Source organism: Corapipo altera, unplaced genomic scaffold (assembly GCF_003945725.1).
Source record: "Corapipo altera isolate COAL_440 unplaced genomic scaffold, ASM394572v1 59, whole genome shotgun sequence".
Lineage (NCBI taxonomy): Eukaryota > Metazoa > Chordata > Aves > Passeriformes > Pipridae > Corapipo > Corapipo altera.
The window spans coordinates 3748658-3771644 of NW_020884917.1; the positions used below are offsets into that span (position 1 = coordinate 3748658).

Genomic DNA, 22987 nt, shown 5'->3' on the forward strand with positions numbered 1-22987 from the left:
AATACTGCATGTGCAGAGACTGATAAACACAAAGTGCCATTAGAAGTGCCGTTTACAGGTAGCCTAGTTCATAAAGATTGGATAAACTGGCAAACAAAAAGTCCCAGCACATGGACTATTGCAAATTGATTCAACATTACGAACAGAGAAAGAACTGTACAGAAGGAATGTCTATTATGAAAATTATATTTGGTTACAAGGCTGACATACATGGTCTGTTACCTTCTTTTTACAAATACCGTTAGCATGGCAGGAATGATTTCATACTAAAGAGTGTGTGGTTATTTTCATAAGGTTTTTGTGTGTAAGACTGGAGAAAGCTGCAGGAGATCCCTAATGTTTTTGATAGCACTGTTGTCATGTCAAAATATCATATGCAAACTTCTCGCTTTACTGTAAATTGGTTACATGGAAAACTCAGGCAGTAGGACCGACAGTGCTAGATGTTGTCTTGGAGTGGAATATTGAGTGATCATGTTGAATTCTTGGGAATGTTTGAATATTCTTCCTCTGTCTCTGATACGTACCCACTCCTGTGCATTTTCTCTTTTGTTCTAGGTGGAGTCTGGATAAGACCTGTCAAGGGAGCTTCTTAGCTGGTTTGGGACTACCTAGTGATAGTGATCTTCAACCGCAGTTTTAGAGGAGTGGCACCAAAAAGCCAGTTGTTATGCTGAGTGCTTTACAGGACAAGTAACATTCCCTGCTTCCTCAGCTGCCTGAAAATCAAGCCATAGATATTGAGCTTCAGTTTGAACAGGGTAAGTCAGAAACCTGTATACATTGCATGACTGAGATTAAAATATAGTTATCAGCCTATCATACAACTGTCTGAAACAAAGCCAGGGGAAAAACCACTAGAGCACAATGTTGTGTAGAGGACACTGGCAATCTCTCCCTGTTGTACCAAAACTACAGTAAATGAGGTCTCGTTAGTACACCCTGGTGCTGTACTGATGTTGGGTTGCATTTCAAGAACTTCCTAAGTTACAGGAGTGCGGAGGCTGGAAAACTGCAGTGGGTCCACTGGAAAAGCCCTGCCCACTGCCAAAAAGAGTCTTGCTTCTTGGCCATGACAAAAGCTCAAGATTTCTTAGTGCAACTTCTGTTTACTTCCTAAACTGCAAAGTGCAGAAGGTATCTAAACTGACTAGCTATTTACGAGCATAAAGTAGCAATCTACCTTTTTGTTTTACTTGGTTAAAAAACGAAAGATCAGAAAGACGTCAAAGTAACAACTCTCTATCCCTAAAGATACAGTCTTCACAAAGGTTACTATATACCTAATGAAACAGTAACCTTTCAAAAAATTGCTTTATCTGAGATACAGTATTCCTAAAGCATTCCTTAAAGTTACTGTATCCCCAAAGATACAGTAACCTTCCAAACCCCTCAATTTGGGGTTTCCTTGTGGTTCGCTAGGCTTTGTTTAAGAGAGTTTCCCCCATCTAAGTCCTTGGTGGCTCCAGTGATGGTGGAGGAGAGCTGTGTAGCAGGCTGCTCTCCTTTTGCATGGAGATGAAAATCAGGCTCCTGGGCCTTTAGGCTGGCATTTGATAAAACTTTGTTCCTTTGCCATTCCCACTAAATCCTCTCTGGTGTCACACTCACATAGGAAGCCCTTTTCCATTCCCACACAACCCCCATACATACTGTTGTTTCCTTAAAAAAGTCCATTTGTGGCTTGAAAAGCTCATATCAGATACAAAGCTATTGAAATCTCTCATGATTTCTTATGTTTGTTCTTTTGACATCTAGGCATAGCTGCTAAAAGTCTGAGAATGTTTGCTGTTTCTGTTTGAATTTCTTCCCCTCTCCACCCCTAAACCAGGTGGCATTTTTAACTTCAAATTGTGCAGCGGGGAGCATATTAAACACTAGATCTGAGAGAAATGGGACAGGATGGGACTGTAGCTTTAGGTGCTGCAAACGGTCCAAATCTCCATATTAAAAATAAACAACTTTTTGGTTTAAAGTGTGATCAGTCCCTCAAAAAGCTACATGAAATCCATTTTCTGGATGATGTAACGTATGCCTGCCTAGTTTGCTTACTATTAGGTTATTAACATTTGCTGCATCTGTAACTGCTGGTTACCGAAGGAAGGACTTAACTCTCCACCAGAACCTTGTGACTAATTAAAACCTTGCCTTTAACGTTTAACGAGAAAGTTCTTGCTTTCACCAGGAAACTGGTTTAGACTCCTAATCCCCTAAAGCACAAATGGCACATAGTGCATCATAGTTAGCAAGCAGATTTGAGAAAAAAACACAGTCAGAGGAGTGCAGCTTGTTGCATAAGTTAAAAATGATTAGTTGATTTCTTTTTACTTTCTCCACCAGTACTGGATATTATGCATGCTAACTAGTATTCCCCTCTCAGCAAGGTATCCAGACCTTGTAGGGCCAGTTCTTTTTACCAATAAGACCTTTGCATCATAAAATGTCCCAGACAAAACATGCCCGGGGAAAATCCCATGCTTATAGGTATTTTCAAGCCTTTTCAACCATTTACTTGACTAGCTGCTTGTCTTGGGTGGAGGAGAATGGCCTGTTAGAAAGTGATGGCCAACATAAATGGAGAAGAACAAATAAGACAATTGAGGGTGTGTCTAATGGATCTGAATATCCAGGACATGAAAGGATATGCCCATCTGTGCCAGGCTTGGGCAGAAGAACAGAGCTGCTAAGTTTTAGCTCTGTCAGACAATTCTACCATCTTGGAAATGGGACTGGATTTACACTGAAGAAGCATCACATGAGAGTAATGTTTGGGATACTGTGGGTCCTCATTACTAATTGTATAAATATTAAAAAAAATACTACAAGGTGTTTCACAATGCATTTACAGAAAGAATTGTAAGGGCAGTGAATAGTGCATTTTATTCCAAATGGTTCATTTAACAGATGTTAAATATGCATCTGAACACTGTCACTTTGACTATTGAAGTCAGCAAAGTCATTACCTGGTATTAAACTCAGAAGAGTCTTGCTTTTTACCTCTACACCAAATCCCATTCAATTCAGTATGAATACAACAGTACATTTAAGTGGAATGCAAGAACAGAGACAACAGGAAAATCTGGAGCTGAATTTCCATTTGAGTACTCTTGAACTTTGTGGCATAAATCTTCTTTTTCTGCAGTGTGATCTAGTTTATTTTCCCCAGAAAGAAGTATATTTTCTTTTTTGCAGAGGCCACATAAAACACATGGTTGTCTTCTGAGCGATGTCTCGAAGACCATAGCTTATACATTATAAAAAACCAAACAACTTCTGTTTTGAAGCTAAATGAAGGTTTTTAGTCTATCAGCATTTTTATTCCATACCAGTTTTCTGCGTAGTGGAAAATATACACCCTTAGAAGGGTAACAGCTATGATAAGTTGTTAAAAACAAATTATCTCGGAAAGTAATTTTTTCCATTATGAAGGTGGCTTGTCATATATTAGTGAAATGAATTAGTCACTTAGCACACCTTTCACAACCTCAAAATAATTAGATTATGGCCTATACGTTCCCCTGTGTAACAGGAGCAGTTCTCCTCTTTGTACATACAGCACTATCACTCCACAGTTTCTGATTATGTTTTATTCATATGGAACCATAAATCACTCATAAATCAGTCCAAAGCCTAAAACTAACTAAACCAGTTCATGTTTCTCGCATGAGCTATTCTATTTGCACGCCTTTCCAAATTAAACATTTCTTGTTGGGATATAGAAATATTCCAGGTACGTGGTATTCCATGGAAAAAAGGTGACAGCATGACATATAGAAGATGTATGGATGGGGAAGGGAGGAAAGTAGGAAAGCAACAGGGAAAGAAAGGGACATTTGCTTTTGATCCTTTCAGTAGAAGAAAGTTAACTGAGCAATAGGTACCCAATTCATCCTTTGATTTATCCCTGTTTTCTGGAACTATTCAGAGTAGAAAAGGCTCAAATGGCATCTCATCAATGTAGGTGAAGGGAGAATGTGAAGAAGAGGGATCCAGGCTCTTTCCATCAGTGCCCGGTGATGGAACCAGAGGCCGTGGGCACAAACTGAAACACAGGAAATGCAGTCCGAATATCAGGAAACGTTTTTTCACTGTGAGGTTGACTAACTGCTGGCACAGATTGCCCAGGGAGGTTGTGGAGTCTCCATCCTTGGAGATACTCAAAAGCCAGACAACCACCTATAGGCAACCAAAGGAGCAAGGATATTGGAAAAAGTGACCTCCAGAGAGGTCACAGCCTCAGTCTTTGTATGATACTGTGATGCTACTTTAGTCTCTTGTCAGTGAGAAAGTGATACAACTCATTTACTCAGTGGCTCCCTTCAATCAGGAACTGCAAATTTTAGAAATGCAAAGGGTGCTCCAGCAGCCAGGAGCTCTGGAAGGGACCCCAACAAGCACTTAAAGTTTGCAGTGGGAAGGAGTGAAATGCTTGTGGGGTCAGAATAGGCAACTTTGCGTCTGGCAGATTAATAGAAACAAAGGAGGAGCTCAAGAATCACATGTTACTTCCACTTCAATCATTCCTCTCCTTTTTGTTTCAGAGAGGGAGAACTGTGACATAACTAATAAATACACTTCAGGTATCAACAGATTACTACATCTTTGTGCCAGCGGCATTGGGAGCACAGGAGGGATGCTGAGAACTACTCTGAAAGGACTTGTCGTGTGAAAAAGCAAAGCAGAGAAATCTGGATGCCTGAATTTTATGACATTTGATTCCAGTGAAGACTACACTGAGGCCTTGATAGTTTCTGGGGTTATCGTCATGTTTTCCATACTGATTTATTGTATCATTCTCCTGCACAGGATGAAAATAAGTACATCCAGGGGCTTTACAGTGCCAGTTGCTGGTGCCTGCAACACTTAGCTCTGGCCATAGACAGGAATCCCAGACTTTGGGGCTGCACTGTGATCACACTGGGGGAAATATAGAAAAAGGTGTCACATACCTCCCTCTGTCTCCTGTGACTTGCTTGTCTGTCTTCTTGAATGCCAGCTCTCCTACATGCTAAAAAAAATAGCTGATCTGGACTTAAAGTGGTGCAGGGCAGCAGAAAATGTTAGAAGGCAAATTCAGCGCAAAGTTCAACACTGCCTTGTCTCGGAATGTCACCTCCCTGGAACAGCTTCCCATAAGGATGGCAAGATAGGGTGGCAATTTATTAAGTGAATTTTGCAAAAGGATGGGACAGAGGAGGCTGAAACTTTCAAACCCAAGAACTCTGTAACGATGAGTTTAAGCAAAAATGTAACACTTTCAAATTGTACCTGGCACATTAGGGCAAGATGCAAAAGTGCAAATGCAGCTCTAATGTAGAAGTAGCAAGTTTCTGTCTGTCATACTGAAAATGCAAAATCTTGCCAAGTTACACAGAAGACATTTTTTCATACTCTGCAGTAGACAACCCTGTTATTAAATAATAATGCCTTCATCTCTTGGTGGTGCTGTTGGAAGTGGAGAAGGAGCTCTTTTCACATCTTTTCAGTCTGTCTCCTCTTCTAGTAAATACAAGTGCCTGCTGAAAAGCTCTGTGCTAAAGTGCCTGTGTTTCTCTAACAGGGACCTCAGAGAAGCACTGCTGGGGTTAACGTATTGTTTTGCCCAGGCATATACAAGTGTATTGCAGAAGGCACTATGCAAATAGTGTTCACAGAGTTTATAATTTCCTGTTGGAACAGCAAAGAAAAGAAGGTCATTGATTTAAACCAGAGAATACAAATGATTTCCTGCCCACAAAGCTGCCAAATGCTTAGAGTTATTGATTTTTTTCCCTTCCCTGCTGCTAACCAAACACTTCTGGTCCTGTCATGGGCATCAGCAGCTTATTGACTAAGTAAACATAACTCATTAAGCTGAACATTTTTAAAATAATAGAAAATTATGGTGACTACAGTTAAAAAAAAAATAAAATGAGAGGAGAGGAAAAACAGTTCCTGAAGTTAATTAACTTTTATGTAGATTCAAGTTTCTTGAATTTAGGTTTGCATGCAAAAGAGAGAGAAAGAAGAGAAAGAAGACCAAGGGAAAAAAAAACAGAACCCCTTTCCTAAAGAAGCCAAAAAGAGGAGGGTGCAAGAAAGCGGGTACTTCAGATTTTTATGACCACAAGTAAAATAAAAATTACTGCAAAATTGAGATTGAAAGCCTAAAACTGTGTGGCAGCAGCATGGTGAAGGCATGTTTTTATTTATTTATTTACTTATTAGCAGCAGGAGGTCTGTGCTGTTGTCTGAATATTTTTTTTGAAGCCAGGGCTGAGCACAGCTGATGCCTGGCCTTGGAACGTGTCAGCTTGAAGATAACATGTACGGTATTAATAAATGTAGAACAATACTTGCTGTCAAGTTGGTTACAAGGCAGTAGTTCACTGAAGGGGGCCTGACAATGTCAAAAAGCATTAGACCAGAGCCAGCAAATGCTTTATACGCTACAGCTGAACCTAAAAGATGAATTGATGTCCTGGATCTGACTTTAAGGCATCTGTCTGCTCTGAAGAGCATGTGTTTGTCTGAAGAAGCAGGGAAACAAGTTGCTTTTTCCTCCTCCTCCAGCCATCTGCTTACATGCAGAAGGCAAGGAGCAAGACACAAGAGAACAAATGCTAGTGTGTTGTAAATGGACCGGGATGCCTTACAGACAAAACGATCTTTAAAAGTAGCAGCACAGACTCAGGAAAGGTGTTTAGAGGCAACTCTGAACAGCAGGGAGGCAGCTACCAGGCTGAGACACTGCAGAGAGGGCTGGCTTTCCCGTGGGACTTGCTGTTGCAGGTGCTGCTGCTGGCTTCCCTGGCCGTGAGTCTTGCGGTCCTTTGGTGTGAGAGTTAACAGTGAGAGAAGAGCCAGTGGGAAGAGACACCAGGAGGGAAGTAAACAAGCAGATTACAAAGTGATGAAAAATAAGGGTATTGGTGTTCTACAGTGACTTAGAAAAGGTGTGACCGTTTCCTCCACCCCCTCACCTTCATGCCTGTCGACTGAAGAATACTATTAAGTTAGGTAGTCACAGATTATTAATGACCTGTTAACAGCTTCTTTAATTTTCTAATAAGTGCCAACTGCAGCTGCTATAATTATTCTGCTGGTCCTACAACACGCCCTGTGCCAGACTGCAAAATATTTTTTTTGTCTGGAACACATTGTTGTGCCTCTTAACATGTGTGTACTGCACATGGACAATTTCATACCTAAGTAGAATTACATCTTAGATTGTCAGAGCCCTTTGCAGCCATTAAATGTTGGTATCTTCCAGCAAAGTAGGAACTAGGAAGTGTTTAGTCACCTATTTTTACATATGTGAATTGTGACACCCAAAGTTCATGGTTTTAGCCACAATGATACAGTGAATCAGTCCCTGAGCTGCTTGTGAAATCTGGGAGCACCGTCTTCTGCTTTGCTTGTGCTGGCATCATATGAACTGCAAAAGTCAGGGGTAAATTGAAAGTAAGGCCAAGCAGGGGCTTTTTCTATCTAAGCAGAGGTTCCTGGGAGTAACACTGTATAAAAGTGATTGTATCTCTTCATCACTCTTCCTAATTCCCACGAAGAGAAAGCTGAGTAGTGTGTGATGGGAAAACAAAACATAAACAAACAGAAAAATGTGTGTGTTGTGGTCAAAGGCAAAGTATTTCCTCTTCAGCCTTCAATTTAAGAAGTCTGTGGGCACAGATCCCTTCCAGCATCATTAGCAGCAGTCATTCCCCGCTAACTGGTCCTGTTTCCTTTTCTGATGGATCACAGCACACCTATGTGTCTCATGTGTGCCACATTTGTCAAATTTCATTGTACTGAGCCCTTGGTAATCTAGCATTTGATCAACAAACCCCACAAATGAGTATTTGAAGATTACAGTAGCAATAAGGAATGTTGTTAACAGCCCTGTTTGAAAGCTACTAGTGAGGATGTATTTTGAAAATGCTGTAAAGCAGATGCTGAATTTTCAAAGATCCCAACAGTTTTAGAAAACAATGATCCTGTGAAGGTATTGCCTGTTGAGCACACACAAAACACACAACGTTTTGAAAAATCTCACCCATCAACAGTATGCAAAGGTGTGGTCTGTGCTTTTGCCCAGCTCTTACACTGTCACACCTCCTTGTTGGACAAAGCCCTATGCTGTAGCTCCATAGGCAAAGCTTGTCCCCATATATCCCTAAAGGTAGGTTTGTTGTAGGAAACAGCCCTGGAATTGTGCTGAATCTGTCTAGGCTGGCATGTTTTAACCTAAAAGAGGGCATGGTTCATGGGCAGGGACACAGCCCAAGTCTCCTGGAACCAAGTGTCTGACCTGTCACAGGCTTCCTGTGAAGTTGTTCCATGCTTTTCTGCAACAGCTTTACACAATGAAAAAAAGATCCTGCATTCCCTAACAGGAACTGTTGAAGGACCAAAGATTTAGTGAGTAACATTTAAAGTATTAAACAGAGAGAGATTTTTTCCTCAGATCTTTTCCCACACATATTCTGAGGAGGAAAATATGGATTGCGGTCAGCTGTTCTCTGAAATTCCTCTTGACTCATTTTTGGAAGGGAATCTGATTCACATTCAACTGTCTTGTGAGTGTCCAGCATATCCTTTCCTTTTTCCAAGGGTGGATGGATAAATCAGTAGCTACTGCCCAGATCAAATCAAAGGTCTGACTCGAGATGCTGCATGTGCAGTGGTGACAGGTTCCATCACTTCCTTTGCCCTTTTGCACCCTCTATCTCATGCAGCTCTGTGCTCAAGTTCACAAGCTGGATCTGTCTGAACAGAAACCTTCAAGTACTGTGAGAACTTCTTTTCTTTCATTTATTTTTGATGGTTCCCATAATAACTTTTGTCCCCCCTTTTTGTCTTTCTGGGAATAGAATGTTTCTAGGTCAGAATCCCTGTTGGTCTTGTGCTGTTTTTGGTCCTCAATACTTATTAAAAAGTCACGAGTCTTTGAGGTTAGTTTTTCCCCAGATCCTAATTTGTGTTAACAGATTTAGCTGATACTGAACCAGTTCTGCTCATATGGGCAAGGACCAACTTCTGTAAATGATCCAGATGTCCAAGATGTTCGAAAGTAATTAGTTTTCCTCAAAGCCTTAGGCTTTAAGTGTTGATCTGATATATTTAAAAGGGACTTGACTTTCAGAGGAAGGGTAGGATCCTTCTTTTTTGAAGGAGGAGCCCTTCTGGGAGGGCGTAAAGATGGGCACTTGAAATAAACTTACCACATCTGAGGATCTGAGGGGAATTAAGATAACATTTTTTTTTAGTTTTGGTTTTCAATAGGAAGTTATGAATAAGAGCAGTGTGTTTGTGAAATGCCAAAAGTATGTACTGCTATAATATTATATAATAAAATGCATTAGATCAGCAAGGGTTTTGGCCATAGGGCTGCAAACCTCCCCAACTCCGCTGATATTTTAAAAGCTTTGTAAATCGGGCTCTATGCTGATCACAGCAGAGCAGATCACATCTTTTATCCCCGCATTTCTGGAAGCAGACACATTACAAGGGAGCAAGCATCTTATGATTTACACTATGTTCCTGCTTTGAACGTTTTTTTCCCTGTGACTGCCTCCCCTGGCATTCAGTTCCATTAGGTCACGATCTACTGCATGCCTATTTAATGCATGCATGTGGCTCATATTATTGAAGTTAGCAAGGCTGCAGACAAGCACAAGCCTTATCAGGATTGGAGACTGTGAACTTCTGGGTTTGTATTAACTTTTAACATAGCCACATACAGTTCCTAGCCCAGTGACATCTGCAGTACTTCTATGAGCTTTTGTGACCATTTGCTTTTCTCTTTGCAAGGTAAAATGTGACCTGTTAGCCAAGAAAGTTATCACAGACTCCTTGTGTTTCTTGATTTTTTTTTCCCCACATCTCAGGATTTAGTAAGTTGACCTAAAGTGAGATTGGTCATTGGGTTTTGCTTTGAGATTCTCTTGGTGTCTTTGGCATAGTGAATATATTGGACAGAGATAAATGCCCACAAACTGCCTAGAAAGCTAAGCAGTTACTACTTCATAGAAAGCATTGCAAACTCTTTGATCTTTCCAGGAGAAATCATTTTGTATTCTTCATTACTCCCTTACCTTGAAGGTTCAGCGAACCTATTCTAGGAAACTATATACAGAAAACACACACCACACTACAAAAACGTCCCTGGCTTTACACTCCCTTTCTGCTAAGCACAGAGGGCTAGTCCGTCTCATCCTGGCAGCACGAGACAGTCAAAGGACTATATCTGCTATTTCTTATGTGATTCTTTTATTTTAACATGCCCATTTGGAAGCTGGGCTGTGCCGCTTGCTGTGGGGAGAGCAGGTACAGCACAGAGCAGTTCTTTTGAACCTTGGATTGCAGCACCCATGACCTCACTCCCAGCGGCAAGGAAGCCAAGAAGCTGTCCCAGAGCTTTTCCAGGCAAACCCCTCACTGTTAAAACCATAAACACCAGTGATCTTTTCTTCATGCACCTTGGGTGCAGCTTTTTCATTTACCCTACTTATGAATTCTTACTCTTAAATCCTTTGCCGTTCACCTCTAAAACACAAAAGGTGAACATTCACACCTTCTTCCCCCCTCCATGGTGTCCAATTACAGAAACATACAATTAGGGATGCTAATGACAGATTATGAGGTATTAACCTATAATGCCATCCTCCAATAACAGCAAAAATGGGTCACACTGTAGCTATAATTATCCTGGTTCTCTAGTAACACGCCCTAGTCGTGCCTTGCTTCTGTGATATCCCTTGTATTTCGGTACAAAGTACAGGCAGCTCTAGATGTCTTGGAGGGTGATCTGGAGCAGATTGTTGATCTGGCTTGCACATGGACGCAGCCTTCAAAAAGACTGAACAATCTAGGCTGTAGCATCTTTCCAACTTAGAGAAAACCAATAAAGAATTTTGGCACCTACCAGTAACCTGCAGTTAGGAAGACAGACTCCATTTCACAGAGAGAAACTGAGGGACAGCAGGAGAAGGCTCCTTGGACAGTGGGAATGGTGGCTCCACTGCTTCTGTCTGCTCGACACTGGGGTGGTGTTGCAATAGTCTTCAGGGTAAGAGGGCACACAGAGGGGTGAAAGTGGGTGGACAGGAAGAAAAGAAATGCAGTGTAGGTGAGCCCACCAGATGAGACCATGTAGCTTAAGAGCACAAAGGGAAGTAGTCTGTGATAGTGGAATAGAAATGCTATTTTCAAATAGAACAGAAACATGAAAATAAGAGTGCCCAAGAGAGGAAAAAAGGGAAATAAAACTAAGATATCCGAAGGCACCATACAGGCTTTGTACTGGCTGAGAAGGCCACCTGCATTGTAACGTGTGCCCCAGGACAAGTGATACAGCTACAAGAGTAAGGTGGCTGGAGTCCTTAATCACTTTATTGACTACTTTCACTTTCCTTGTTAATTAGCCAGCAGCAAAGGCAGAAAATAAATTTTGGACTACTGGCAAGCCAAGAAACAGTGTTTCTCATATGTAGAGTTGTCCTTTCAATGCATTTACACTAGGTAAGTTACACATTTCTAGGAACTGATCCACGAGGAGACCCTGGGAGGGACCATTTCAAAGCTGGCTGAAAAGGTTTTTTACCTCCCTAAATGCCAAAATATGCATTTTCAGTGCATCTGTGAAAGAATCACATAGCGGAGGAAAGAAAAAGGAAAGTATTGCTCTGACTTTTGATTTGACTGTGAATTAAGCAAACTTCTTTCCTACAAATTTCTAAGGTTTTAGTGAAAGCGGTTCATACACAAGACTTTGATCTTTGGTGTTTCTGAACATACTGGCAAGGGGCAAAATTTGTGCTGTTACTTCTCAGAAATAGGTAAATGGTATGTTGAGACTATTTCTGTGAAAAAAGGGGACAATAATATGCTGAAATCCTGTCAAAACACTTCTGCTGTACTGTCCTGTTTTTGGTGACAGTACTAGAGAAGGTATTTTGGAGGCAGTGAGTGTCAAGAAGCTATCTCTAAAATGTTGTCCTGGCATGTTACTAGTATAGAAATTGGCATACACTCAGATGCCTTATGGATCTTACAAGATCAATGGATAGGCAGGAAAGTAAGAATGTGAAATACAAGTGTGTGCTCTTGTGTAGTTTGCCTGACATTCCCTTCATCTTCTGTGACTTCCTCGGTGGCTTGCAGAAAAGCTGGACCTAGGGCCAATTCAAATCCCACCAGCCCAAGGGGATGTTTCATTGCAGAAGGGTCAGGCAACAGTTCCAGCTTTGAAGTTAGATGTTCAGGTCTACTGATAAATTTTAATTTAATTGTAGTCTTGATATGTTTTGAAGCTGGCTCCCTGCCAAGTCTCCAAACCTTACCACAAGAAGTCCCCCCGCTCCCCCCCAAACCTCAGGGAGAAGAGGGAGAAAAACAACCAAGAAAAACCCGAAACAAGAGAGACAGCTAAAGCAATATATATATATAAATATATTTACACTTATGGTACAGTTATATACAATTTCACAAGGGAAAGGGAAGGGGGAAGGGAAAAGGAACAAAACCAAAATTATATATATATATATATATATATATATCTCCGGATTAGTAGCCCAATATCTAGCAACTAAAAGAGTTAGCAAAGAAATATCTCACTACTCTCCTTGGGACAACCAAGAGTTGCTCTGGAACGATCGCCAGCAGCCTCCGTCTCCCAAGGTCGACAAGGCCTTACCAGTCCTCGCTCCCCAACACGGCAGACTCAACAGCAGGGAACCTGCACCTCCAAGCCGCCGGAAGGAAAGAGAGCAAAGGCCTCTCCTCCTTTCTTCTTATAATCTGGCTTACGTAAAAATCGTAGGGAATACTGGGTAAATCTGGACCCTTCCTTGGTTACAAACTGGTCACCAAGGAAGGCCCAGACCAAACTACCACAAGTCTTTTTCGCATGTGTTTAGTGTGTCATGTCAATACCTCAGGACTACAGTGGTTCAAGGTGGTTTAAAGGCTCTCAGATGCTTGCCTTGGTGGCCTCTCATTATATTGTATTGGCGAGGTGGGTAGGCACTAGCCCAGATCGAGTTAGCCAGCAATCACACTGAGTTTGCATGGATCATGTTACTTCTCTCTTATTTCAGAGCAATATTATTGTTTACTGTTTGGTCTGTGATATGACCCAGAATCTGGAGATGCTGGGGGAGCTTGGTGATGTTGGGAGTAGGAGAAGGAGGAGAAAATGCCTTCCCTATAGAACCTGCAGTCCCAGCTCCCTTGCTCAGTTCTGAGGAAAATAAAATTAATGTTTGAGGCTTGGTGAAAATGCCCTTGCTTCACCATTACTCGCCTTTGATAGAGGTGCCTGAGACCAACCTCTGCCACGCAAATTTCAGAGATGAGACAGAAAATTCAAATTTGCAAAAAATAAGGGAGACTCTCTTAAGGCCAGCCTATTTTTAGAAGATCCTCTGTGGAGAAAACAAAGTCTAATTAGAAACAGACTTTATTGTTGCAGTAACCCACCATTTCACATGTGACCCCGGGAGTCTTCTACCTCTCTGGGTTTGTTAAGTCTTGTTAACTGCCTGAGTCCCACTCAGCTTCAAAGTCAATCCTGAATACTACCTTCTCCTCCATATCTTGCTATTTTCAAGACACAAAGCAAACATTACCGTTACTTCGATGCTCTGCTCTTTACTAGTTATTTTTTGAGAACACTACTTATAGTGATTTAGTGTCTCTTCTCTTGATTTTTGTATGTGCTAATCTCCACTTAATCTTTCTTACCACTGCATATGAGGTGGAGGAAAAGATGTCTGCAGAACAGCGTAGCTTGGAAACTGTGCTTTTTTAATTACCGGCTGTGAAGAAATCTGTTTTTCCACCAATTGACTTGCATACTTTTTTAGTGGTATAACAGTTTCTGAGGGGAGATCACCACCACAGATAGCAACATGAACTTCCCTCCTTAGGAGGCAATTGCCCCTATGTCTGTAAGATTCTTCCATATGCATTGTCTTACACTTACTGCCTTTGTGGCAAATGAAGTGGAGGGGCTTTGGTCCTTCCCTTTGAGAGCTTCTACACTTTGCAGGCTGTAAACAATTTTCAGAAATGCTCAGGACAGGAAGCATGCCTCTAGGCACGCCTCTGCTTCCCTTCCCTAGCGAGCCACCTCCACGGCACTTCAGCAGACCAGCAGATTGGAGCAGCAAACATAGTTGGCCATAGGACAGAAATCCTAGTGATGAGTCCTTGCATACAACAGATCCTTACTACGTTTTGGTCTTCCACGAGCTGATACCATTAGTATCTCCACTGTCACCATTCAGAAGTCATCAGCAGCTGTGTGCCAGAAGATGTAATATCCAAGCATCCATTCCACCAGGGACCAGGATGGCAGGGAAGGGAAGCAGCAGCCCTCCTGTGAGTGATGCACTGGGCTCCAAGGACACTTCTGTCCTTGGTTTTGGAAGTTGACAGGGAATTGTGGGATCAACGAGAAGGTTTGCAAAGTCTTGAAAGGCTTGTTAAACACTGAGCTCTGAACCTCTTCCCGCAATGTGCTGTCATAGGACTGGCTTGGGAAAACAACTGAGGAACAAGTGAGAGGAGAGCATCAAGGTCAAGCCAGGGGATAGGGTGGTCCAGCCCATGGGCTTCCCACTGTGACCTAAAGCAAGCAATGGAGATGTTCTCCCTGTTACCGTGTGATAGTTTCAGTCTAGGCCTTCCTGGAGACGGCTTGTAACCAGGAAGGAACTAGGAAAGTGACCAAGGAAGTATTCCATGCTATTCCTTTACATAACCTGAGGTATAAATAAGCTGGTCAGAGAGACCTCTCTCTCTCTTCTTCCAGCGAGGTTTGGGAATGGTAGGACCCTGCGTCGGCCTTGCTTATCTGGAACTGAGGCCTGCAGCGACTGCTGTTGTCTATCACGTGTGAGGGGAGTGCTAGGCTAGGTCTGGCTGTCCTGCTTTTCTCAAGGGAAGTGGTAAGATTTTGCTAGTTCTTTATTTTGTTGGTTACTGGGTTTTTCGGTTGTGCACACCTGTTATGTTTTTGTCCCTTTTTATCCCTTTTTGTCCCTTTTTTTCCCCTTTTCCCTTCCCCTCTTTCCCTTTTGAGAGTGGTTTGGGGTTTCTGTATTCATATGTACATAGTACCTTAATTGTATATCTGCGATATATGTGAAATATATATATTTTATATAGCTTTTGCTATTCCATTTTTTTTTTTCTCATTCTTCTGGGAGGTTTTTCAGCTGTAGTCAGTGGGGTTTGGCGGGAAGCCAACTACAACCGGCTACATACCGTAAAGAGGACTTTGGGCACACCTCAGCCCTCCACACTTCTGCCTCACCAGGACCAGCAACAGATGACATCTGCAAGCAGGGACAGCACATCAGAGGCAGCAGTGCTTAATGGGGTCACCATTTCTCAGCAGCCAAACTCCCTCACCAAATGTCACTGTCTCGGCATGACAGTGGTGGTGATGAGATTCTGTGTGAGCATGTGACTGGTCAGCACAAACCTCTTCCTACTTTCCATCCATCTCCCTTGTTTGGGTGCAAGCAGAGCGTGAGACCTAACAAACCTCAAATCCACGGACAGTGAGTTACAGAGCCTCTGATTTCCGTTGTTTACTAGTCAAGTCCTCTGAGCCTCAGTCAGAACCTCCTCACTGGTGCAAGAGCTCCATGTCTTCCCACTCTTACTCAGCAAACTGCCAGCAGCACCCCCACCCCCACACATTTGCATTCAATTACCCTGAATTTCATCACAGAAAGCAAATTTTGCCTAGCCACAACTTTGGAAGGGGCAAAAGCAAATGCCACAGGTCACAACCTGTTATATCTGATCCTCCCTCCAGATTTACCACGATTTTTCTTCCCCATCCCTGTTATGTGGTGTTAGTGTCAGATCCTCCTCTTGGCCAGATGAATCTTACAAGAAACTTGGTTATTAATCAGATTTTACAGGGATTTAAGGAAAGTTGCAAACACAAGCATGCAGGCAGAAAGCTCTCACTATCCTTGTGAAATGGCTACCTCTGTTTCCCTGTAAAACCACACTTGTATTTCCTCTGCTGCAACTTCTCATGCCCCTCAAGTTCCTCAGGGGAAGCAATGAAGAAAACTCATCAGAGAAATGAATCAGGAGGAAGAGGACTGTACCAATGGCACAATTTGGGCATTTTGGGACATAAAATAGATGTTTCTATCACTACTAGTGATTCACAAATTTGAAGTAAATTAAACAGTAAACCTAAATATAAAGAATTCTTAAAAATCAAGGGAACTAGTTAACAAGGAAAGCATTCACCGGAGGAATAGCATGCTTTACAATTAAATGCTAGTGCGGACAGAGCAGTAGATGAAATTTATACATGAGTTGCACTCAGTTTTCCTCAGGCTAGAGCATGCAAGAGGCAGCATATGGGCATGTCAGCAGAGTGGTGAGCAGAGGGAGGCTGCCAATGTCACCCTGACCCAACCACGATGGGAAGAAGTCCTGACATTTGCCTCTCCACCCTCTCTAAACTGTGGTTGTCAACTGAACAATACGTGACTAACACATACCTGAGGGATGCTAGAGGTGGTTTTCACAGCAGGACTCAAAACGGCCTTGCCCAGGTCACATTTCTGTAGCTGGTTTGGGCCTTGGTTTATTAACCAGCTCTTGCTGAGTGTAACGTTTAGTCACACCATCATGTGACAAGTGTTTGGGATTAGAAATCCCAGTTACCCCAGTTATTCATATGTCTACATGCCTGTTTGAAAAGAGCAGCTTTTTGCTAATGTGTTTTTTAATTGTTGTCAAAACCATTCCTCTTTCCCATCCCAGCTGCAAGAGTATCAAGAGCATAAGCTGATACTCAGATGCTTGTTCAAGTCCCATCCTGTCACAGCCTGAAGCAACATGCTACTCCCCCACTGACGACTCAGCTTGAATCCTACTAACCTGCTGTGGGCAGAAACATTAGCTCAGGCTCTTCAGGCCACACAGTCCCCCTCTTACTCAAACTGTGGAAATGTTTAATAGGTTGACTTTCTCAGAGGTGTTTCTTATTCTGCTGGGTCATACATTCAAATGCCAAAATTGTAACTCATTAACAGGGCAAGTTTGGGCTAGGGGGTGCAGGAAGGAAGAAAAATAGCTTGCAAGAGCCTTCCTGTTTATCTATGGCTTGGGAAAAAAAATGACACAACAGAATACGCACTCCCTGGCTCCATTATCTTTGCTGGCACAGTGCTGACTTGGCTCTGTCCCTTAAGACTCCAGGCCAAATCCATCCCTGCCACAAGTGTGTTTACTTTAAAGGAGTTTACTCGAGAGAGAAGGCTGGTCCCCGGAGCCTGAATGCTCACAGTGTGCGAACGAGCACATGGGCACCGGCAGCCCCCACGACAATGCCACCACACTGGCCCCCAGCCACACCAGGGAGGTCATTTTCTTCTCAGCAATTAGTGAAGTGGTGGCATCACTAAAAGAAGTTGAATAAAAACATTCAACCCAGCTGGGTTCCCAGTTTGCTCTGTTCTCACTACCCTTCCTTCTGGGCCAGCGGTGGGGCCCCAGCAAGCAAGAGCCCAATGCCTGTGCACTGCACTTTCATTCAGGCCTGGTTGGAAAGGGCTTTTAGGAAAGAGGAGGAGGAGCCCTTTGGCTTTCTTCTTTTACAACAAATGTCTTCCCTTTTTCTTTTCAGGGAGGAAAAATGCCAGCTTCTCTGAAAAAACTGCAGCAAATGGCTGTTTTCATGGGACTGTTCAGCGGCGGGGGATGCATCGTGATGTATAATCTTATGCAAAGTAAGTCTTGCTGCTGTTAGCAACCTTATTTCTCCTCTGCCCCTTTCATTGGCTTTTGTGTAGCGGGGAAAATAGCAGCATGCAAGATGTGAAAAGCAGATGAAGTTAAGGGAAGTGTGGGTGAGCCTCTGGGTTCTGCCTCTGTGGGCTCTGCTTTGTTCATCCCCAGGGCTTTTGCTCTCCCAAGCACTGCTGCATGCATTTCCAGAGGCGAATATTGCATAGGAAGCAAGCTGTTGTGGTTTCCTGAGGGTGAAGTGAAAGCTTAGGCAGTAATACAGGTTTCATTTCTTCACTGAGATTTTATAACTGGGCAGTAAAAAAGGACCATCTGCAAGAAGGTATTAGTGTCTAGCAGTTTTATCTGTAAATCTGTATGTGGTGCTGGCCCCTAAACCCAATGCACCTGTGAAGTGCTAAGATGTCATTAGTTTCTCCTGACTGAGGGATAGATAAGAGCATCAGCACTGAGAAGACCAGGACAAGGAGAAAAAAACTAGACAGATGACATTGCTGTCATCTCTAGTTGCTACACGTCTCTGGCCAAGAATCCAAATTACTAGTCCAAATGATAGATGTTGCCTTTCTCTAAAACAGCTTCTAGATATTTAGCATCAGAACAGAAATAGGCTTTGCCTCTCTTTCAGGGGGTGCTATAGGCCTCTTGTTGGTGCTATCAAAGACTATTGCTTTTCACCTACCCTTATATCAGAGGATGCTACCAGAAAAGTGTAGCTGAGCCTGTTTCTCAAGCCTTCAGATAAGCTCTGAAACCTCCCCTTCATTTTACACATATTAATAATAAATCAGACAAGGCTGGAAAGCAGGATTTAATTTTAGGCAGCTCATGCCCTCAAGCTCCAGAGCACATGACAGAAATATGATCCTTTGCTTTAAATTTTGAATCTGGCTTTAACATGGACATTAACATTTTTTAATTTTCAACTTCGACATTGTTATCTAGAAATCTCATGGGGAAGTCACCCCCTGTGCTATACAGCAAGTAAAGTGGGCTGGTTCCTGCATCACTTAGCTGTGCAATCAAGTGGTGCAACACGGTGGCTACTTCTGCCTCTGTTGTAATATCAGTGGCCACTGAGTAGCTGTCTGGTAAGTTGGTGGCAGGCAGTGGGAGAGGGTTGTTTCCCTTTCTTTGGACTGAAGGGAAGTTTGCATGCATGTGGTCTCTGTGCAAACACTCAGGTAATCCTATTTCTACTCACTCTTGTCACCTCCACACCCTTCTCACGGAACCGGTCTGCTCAGCAAACTCCAGCATCCTTTCAGCTTTTCTACCAAGAGATGTGTGAACAAATGGATTAGTTGGGTATTTTATGTTTAATGCATGAGAGGCTAACAAGGAACAGCTGAGAAGGAACACCAGGAAACTAGAACCCATTTACCCTCCGACCTGCAGGATGGACAACATCATATTTTTAACGTGGTCTGGGTGGCTGTTTGCCATAATCTGTAGGCACTAAATGACTGGCATGCTGGAGCTCCTTAAGATGGTCCGGGGGGCCGGGGGAGATCCAGCGCAGGCTGCAGCCTAGCAAAGCTGTTTCTATGCCAACTGGATGCTGCCTGCTCACAGAGGATGCCTCTAATTAGGAAGAGGGGGCAGCATCCTTCTGCCTCATGCTCCAAGATTAATACTGACAGGCAAGAGACTAGGAAACAAACCTTACACCTTGTTCTAAACTCTCTGAAATGTGAGGGCAAAGTTGCCAGAGTAGGATTTTTGCAAATGCACACTTTTGGCTTAATTCTGCCCTTCTGATGTCAAGAGAGTGAAGTTATGCTGGCTTGAGTACATCTAGAAATCCCAAGCAAGCAAGCCTTAAAACTGTTAATAAGCAAATACCTGCCACCATAAGGAGGGTCAGCAAGTTTCCAGCCTCTCGACTCTGCACTGTTCATTGGCACCCACGGCACAGCTACACATAGCAACCAGACATTGATAAAGAGCAATTTACCTCAATTGTCCTCCATATGCCAACACTGCAGCATCCATCTCCTGTGCTATTGTGGCTGCTTGACCAGTAACTCTAATGGTGCTTTCTTGTGCCTCCCTTTTAATGCATCTGTCCCTTTTAATGCATCTGTTGGTAGAGTTGCAGCTTTGTCGCTGCCACTTGGAAAGCTGTATCAAGACCACAGCAATAATTCCACAGCAGCAGCTGTTCTTGTCTTATGTCAATGTCTGTAAAATATTCTCCATTCCTAAAGTATTTTATGTGCCTCCTATAAAAAAACCCCACAAACTTGAATTACTATTAGAACATTTCAGATATTCATCCTTGGGCCTTTTTTCCTTATTTTTCTTCCTTTTAGATGACCTACAAATGCATGAAAAGTGAGGAGACACAGCCATAAGCTCAACTGTATGTCAGTATGGAACAGTCTATGCTCAGGCCCCTTTTCACTTAAATGAGTTGAATAACATTTGATGACGGGGTGTGTTTCTTCCTTTTGCCAAATTTCTCCTAATTAATAGTTTTGGACTGTGCTTCAGGAAAGGTGTGGTAATCTCAAGAAATTTTTTTTTTTTTAGCATATGTTTTGATTTTAAGTGAACAGTCTCCTCACTGCCCTGTTTCTGTCACCTAGAAAGTTTTGCCAGGACCCAGTATTACCAGCAAGCTTTGGAGCAACTGAATAGCAATCCTGATGCCCTGGAAGCCCTGGGTGCCCCCCCTCTTAAGGTTCACAACATCCGACTGACAGATGGTAGTAATCGCGTAGACACAGAAAGAGCACAGGTAATGCTGGGGAGGTGGTGTCACAGGGTGGCTTCCCAAGATGTCAGGTGACAAGAGATCAGCCAGGGGATTTTGTGACCTGATCAGCAGCTCATAAGTCATTTGAGGACACTGAAAGGCAGTAGAATAGGATACCAGTTGATTTGGAAGACGAATGGATTTCCAAAGTATAAATCTACTAGACTAGAAACAGCAATAGGAGCATATTCCTGTTGTGCTATATGGGCACATCACAGAATGCCAAGGGACCTCTCAAACCAGTTCATAGCCCTCCTGCAACTGTAACCCACAAAATTATTTTCAGATACATATGAGATCCAGCTTTAAAATAGCACCTGTCTTCCTTTCACCCCCAGATATGTCCCATGCTAGTTTTTAAAGCTTTCTTCAGAGTGAAGTTTTATAGCCACTTACAGGCTATGCTGTGGTACAGCACAGGTGGTGTGGTTTTTAAAAGCACCTGTAAGTTTGTGTTTCATGGAGAACTGCTGCCCAGCCTGAGACTGAGCGTGGGGGTTACATAGTGACTGGAAAATGCTGCACTGCCTGCTGAAGTATTGCACAAGGCTGCCTTGTGTCAGCCCAGGGCTGGGCCCAAGCAAACCTCGCTAACACAAGTCCACCTCCACTCAGTGTTGCTGCCTGAAGAGGACTTTCCATCAGTGTTTTTACCCCTTAATCCAGGGCTAGTTGCCCTTCCCTTGTTTTGCTGGTGGCACAAAATGTCCCTATCGACTCTCCAGGTCCTTCACTGGGGTAACTTGTCACGTCGGAGTAATTTTGTTCTTCCTGTTGAGTAGTTCTGAATTTTAGGGACTGAGCAAGGGCATTAAGGAATGGGTCAGATGGTACATGAAGGAGAGGGACTATCAGGGCAAGATAAAACCCTAGCCTTTAACTAACTCATATAAAATTTCTTTACATTTCCCTCCAGCTATGCTGCACTCACATGATACCCTGTGCCAAAATATTTCCCAGGTTTTATAGATTCTACCAAGAAACATGTCTAAGGAAACGAATGTGCAAAACCCCACACAATCTCTTATGCTGACTGAAAGGCAGATAACCTTTCCCACTGGTGTTTTCCTATGTCACTGTTTAAGAATGCTAGTCACTTGGGTGACTCAGGGTGAAGTCAAACCCTGCCTTCTACCGACCTCACCCAAGACACAAACCACCAACTTTCTTCTCCGCTTTTTCATGCTCCTAAGCATTCTTGTTCTCATAAAACAAACTAGTTAATCATCATTATAACATAGGTCAGTTTACTGACTCCACAACATTCCCATCTCCTGGGTCTGTTGGAGAACACCTGGCATTTTCTCTTTGTGATTGCAACACCACCAGCAAATGCTACACCTGAAACATATTTCTTTTTTTCAGACATTAGACCAAGTGCAATTGGCCACCATGGTCACTGCTGCAGCTTCAGCTTTGTTTGTCAATAACTGAGTGATAGAATTTGTGACATTGTGAAAAAAAAAGGAAAAATCACAGAAAGTCTTATTGCCTCAGTGTATGTTGAGGGACTGACCTGTAGAGGATCTCAACCTACTGGCTTGTTATGGTTATGAGAAACCCTAACAGTGCAGGTTACCTCTGGATGACCATGCATTCTGGTAAGGAAAGGTGTTTGCTCATAAATATTTCAGAGAGCGAGTGGTTTTCCCTGGGGGTTGCAGCTGTAACAGTACATTCTTTCAGCAGAGAGAGATTAATGCATGGCAGAACAGGCATACTTGTGTAGCCACACACATGTTAGCTGTTAGAATAGCTTGGTCAAACTCTGAGATACAGTGAAAAACATACTTAGAGTTTAAGGTAAAGAGGTGTTATATCTTTAACTGTAGAAGGAGTAAATGTCCTTTTTGCTTTGCTGAATCTTTAACATGCTTTTACATTTGCAGATAAAGCTACCAGTATCTGGAACAAAATCAGCGGGATACCTCTACATTAACTCAGAGATGGACCACTCCCGTCAGTGGTGTGTGCTGGGGGAGGTGCTGGGAGAAATGTCTGGATGCAGGGAAAGAAGTGGTAGGAGAGAAGAGTAGAGCAGGATATTTGCTTTAGTCATCCGTGTTGCTGAGATCATGCACACAAAGCAAGCGGAAACTCCTGTCTGAAGGTCTTGTGAAAGGTCATTAACATCATTATGACTAAAATGTAAATTAGTTGAGAAATATATTGAATTCATCTCTCTGAGTGCCAACAGAAGAGCAACATGAGCCATTCATTTGTGTTAACTGTGTTCTGCAAACTGTAGCTTGGTACACATACAAATACTATGAGCCAAGGTAACGCACTGTCCCCTTCCACCCCTGCTCCCCACAGAGGTGCAGAGGCTGTTGAACAGCAGTCCTAACTCTAGTCTGGTATGGATTGCAGTAAGCAAATCACACATTTCATCAGAGCCATGCAAGGCGAGCTGAAAATGCAGGATTTTTTTTTTCAATTTCATAAATATGGTCCTTA

General features: G+C 42.7%; 1 protein-coding gene across 3 annotated transcripts in view; it reads left to right on the forward strand.

Moving 5' to 3' along the window:
* Positions 1 to 22987, forward strand: part of LOC113953116 (cytochrome c oxidase assembly factor 1 homolog) — a 53381-nt gene that overhangs the window by 27716 nt on the left and 2678 nt on the right. The window contains exons 2-5 of one of the 3 annotated variants that reach the window (XM_027655897.1): positions 559 to 761; positions 17648 to 17750; positions 20361 to 20512; positions 22420 to 22496. In XM_027655897.1, coding sequence (XP_027511698.1) covers positions 17657 to 17750; positions 20361 to 20512; positions 22420 to 22496 — 323 coding nt within the window. In that variant the 5' untranslated portion in view covers positions 559 to 761; positions 17648 to 17656. Of the gene's footprint in view, positions 1 to 558; positions 762 to 14909; positions 14931 to 17647; positions 17751 to 20360; positions 20513 to 22419; positions 22497 to 22987 lie in introns of those variants that run through there. The other 2 variants (XM_027655900.1, XM_027655898.1) reach the window with 2 other exon arrangements.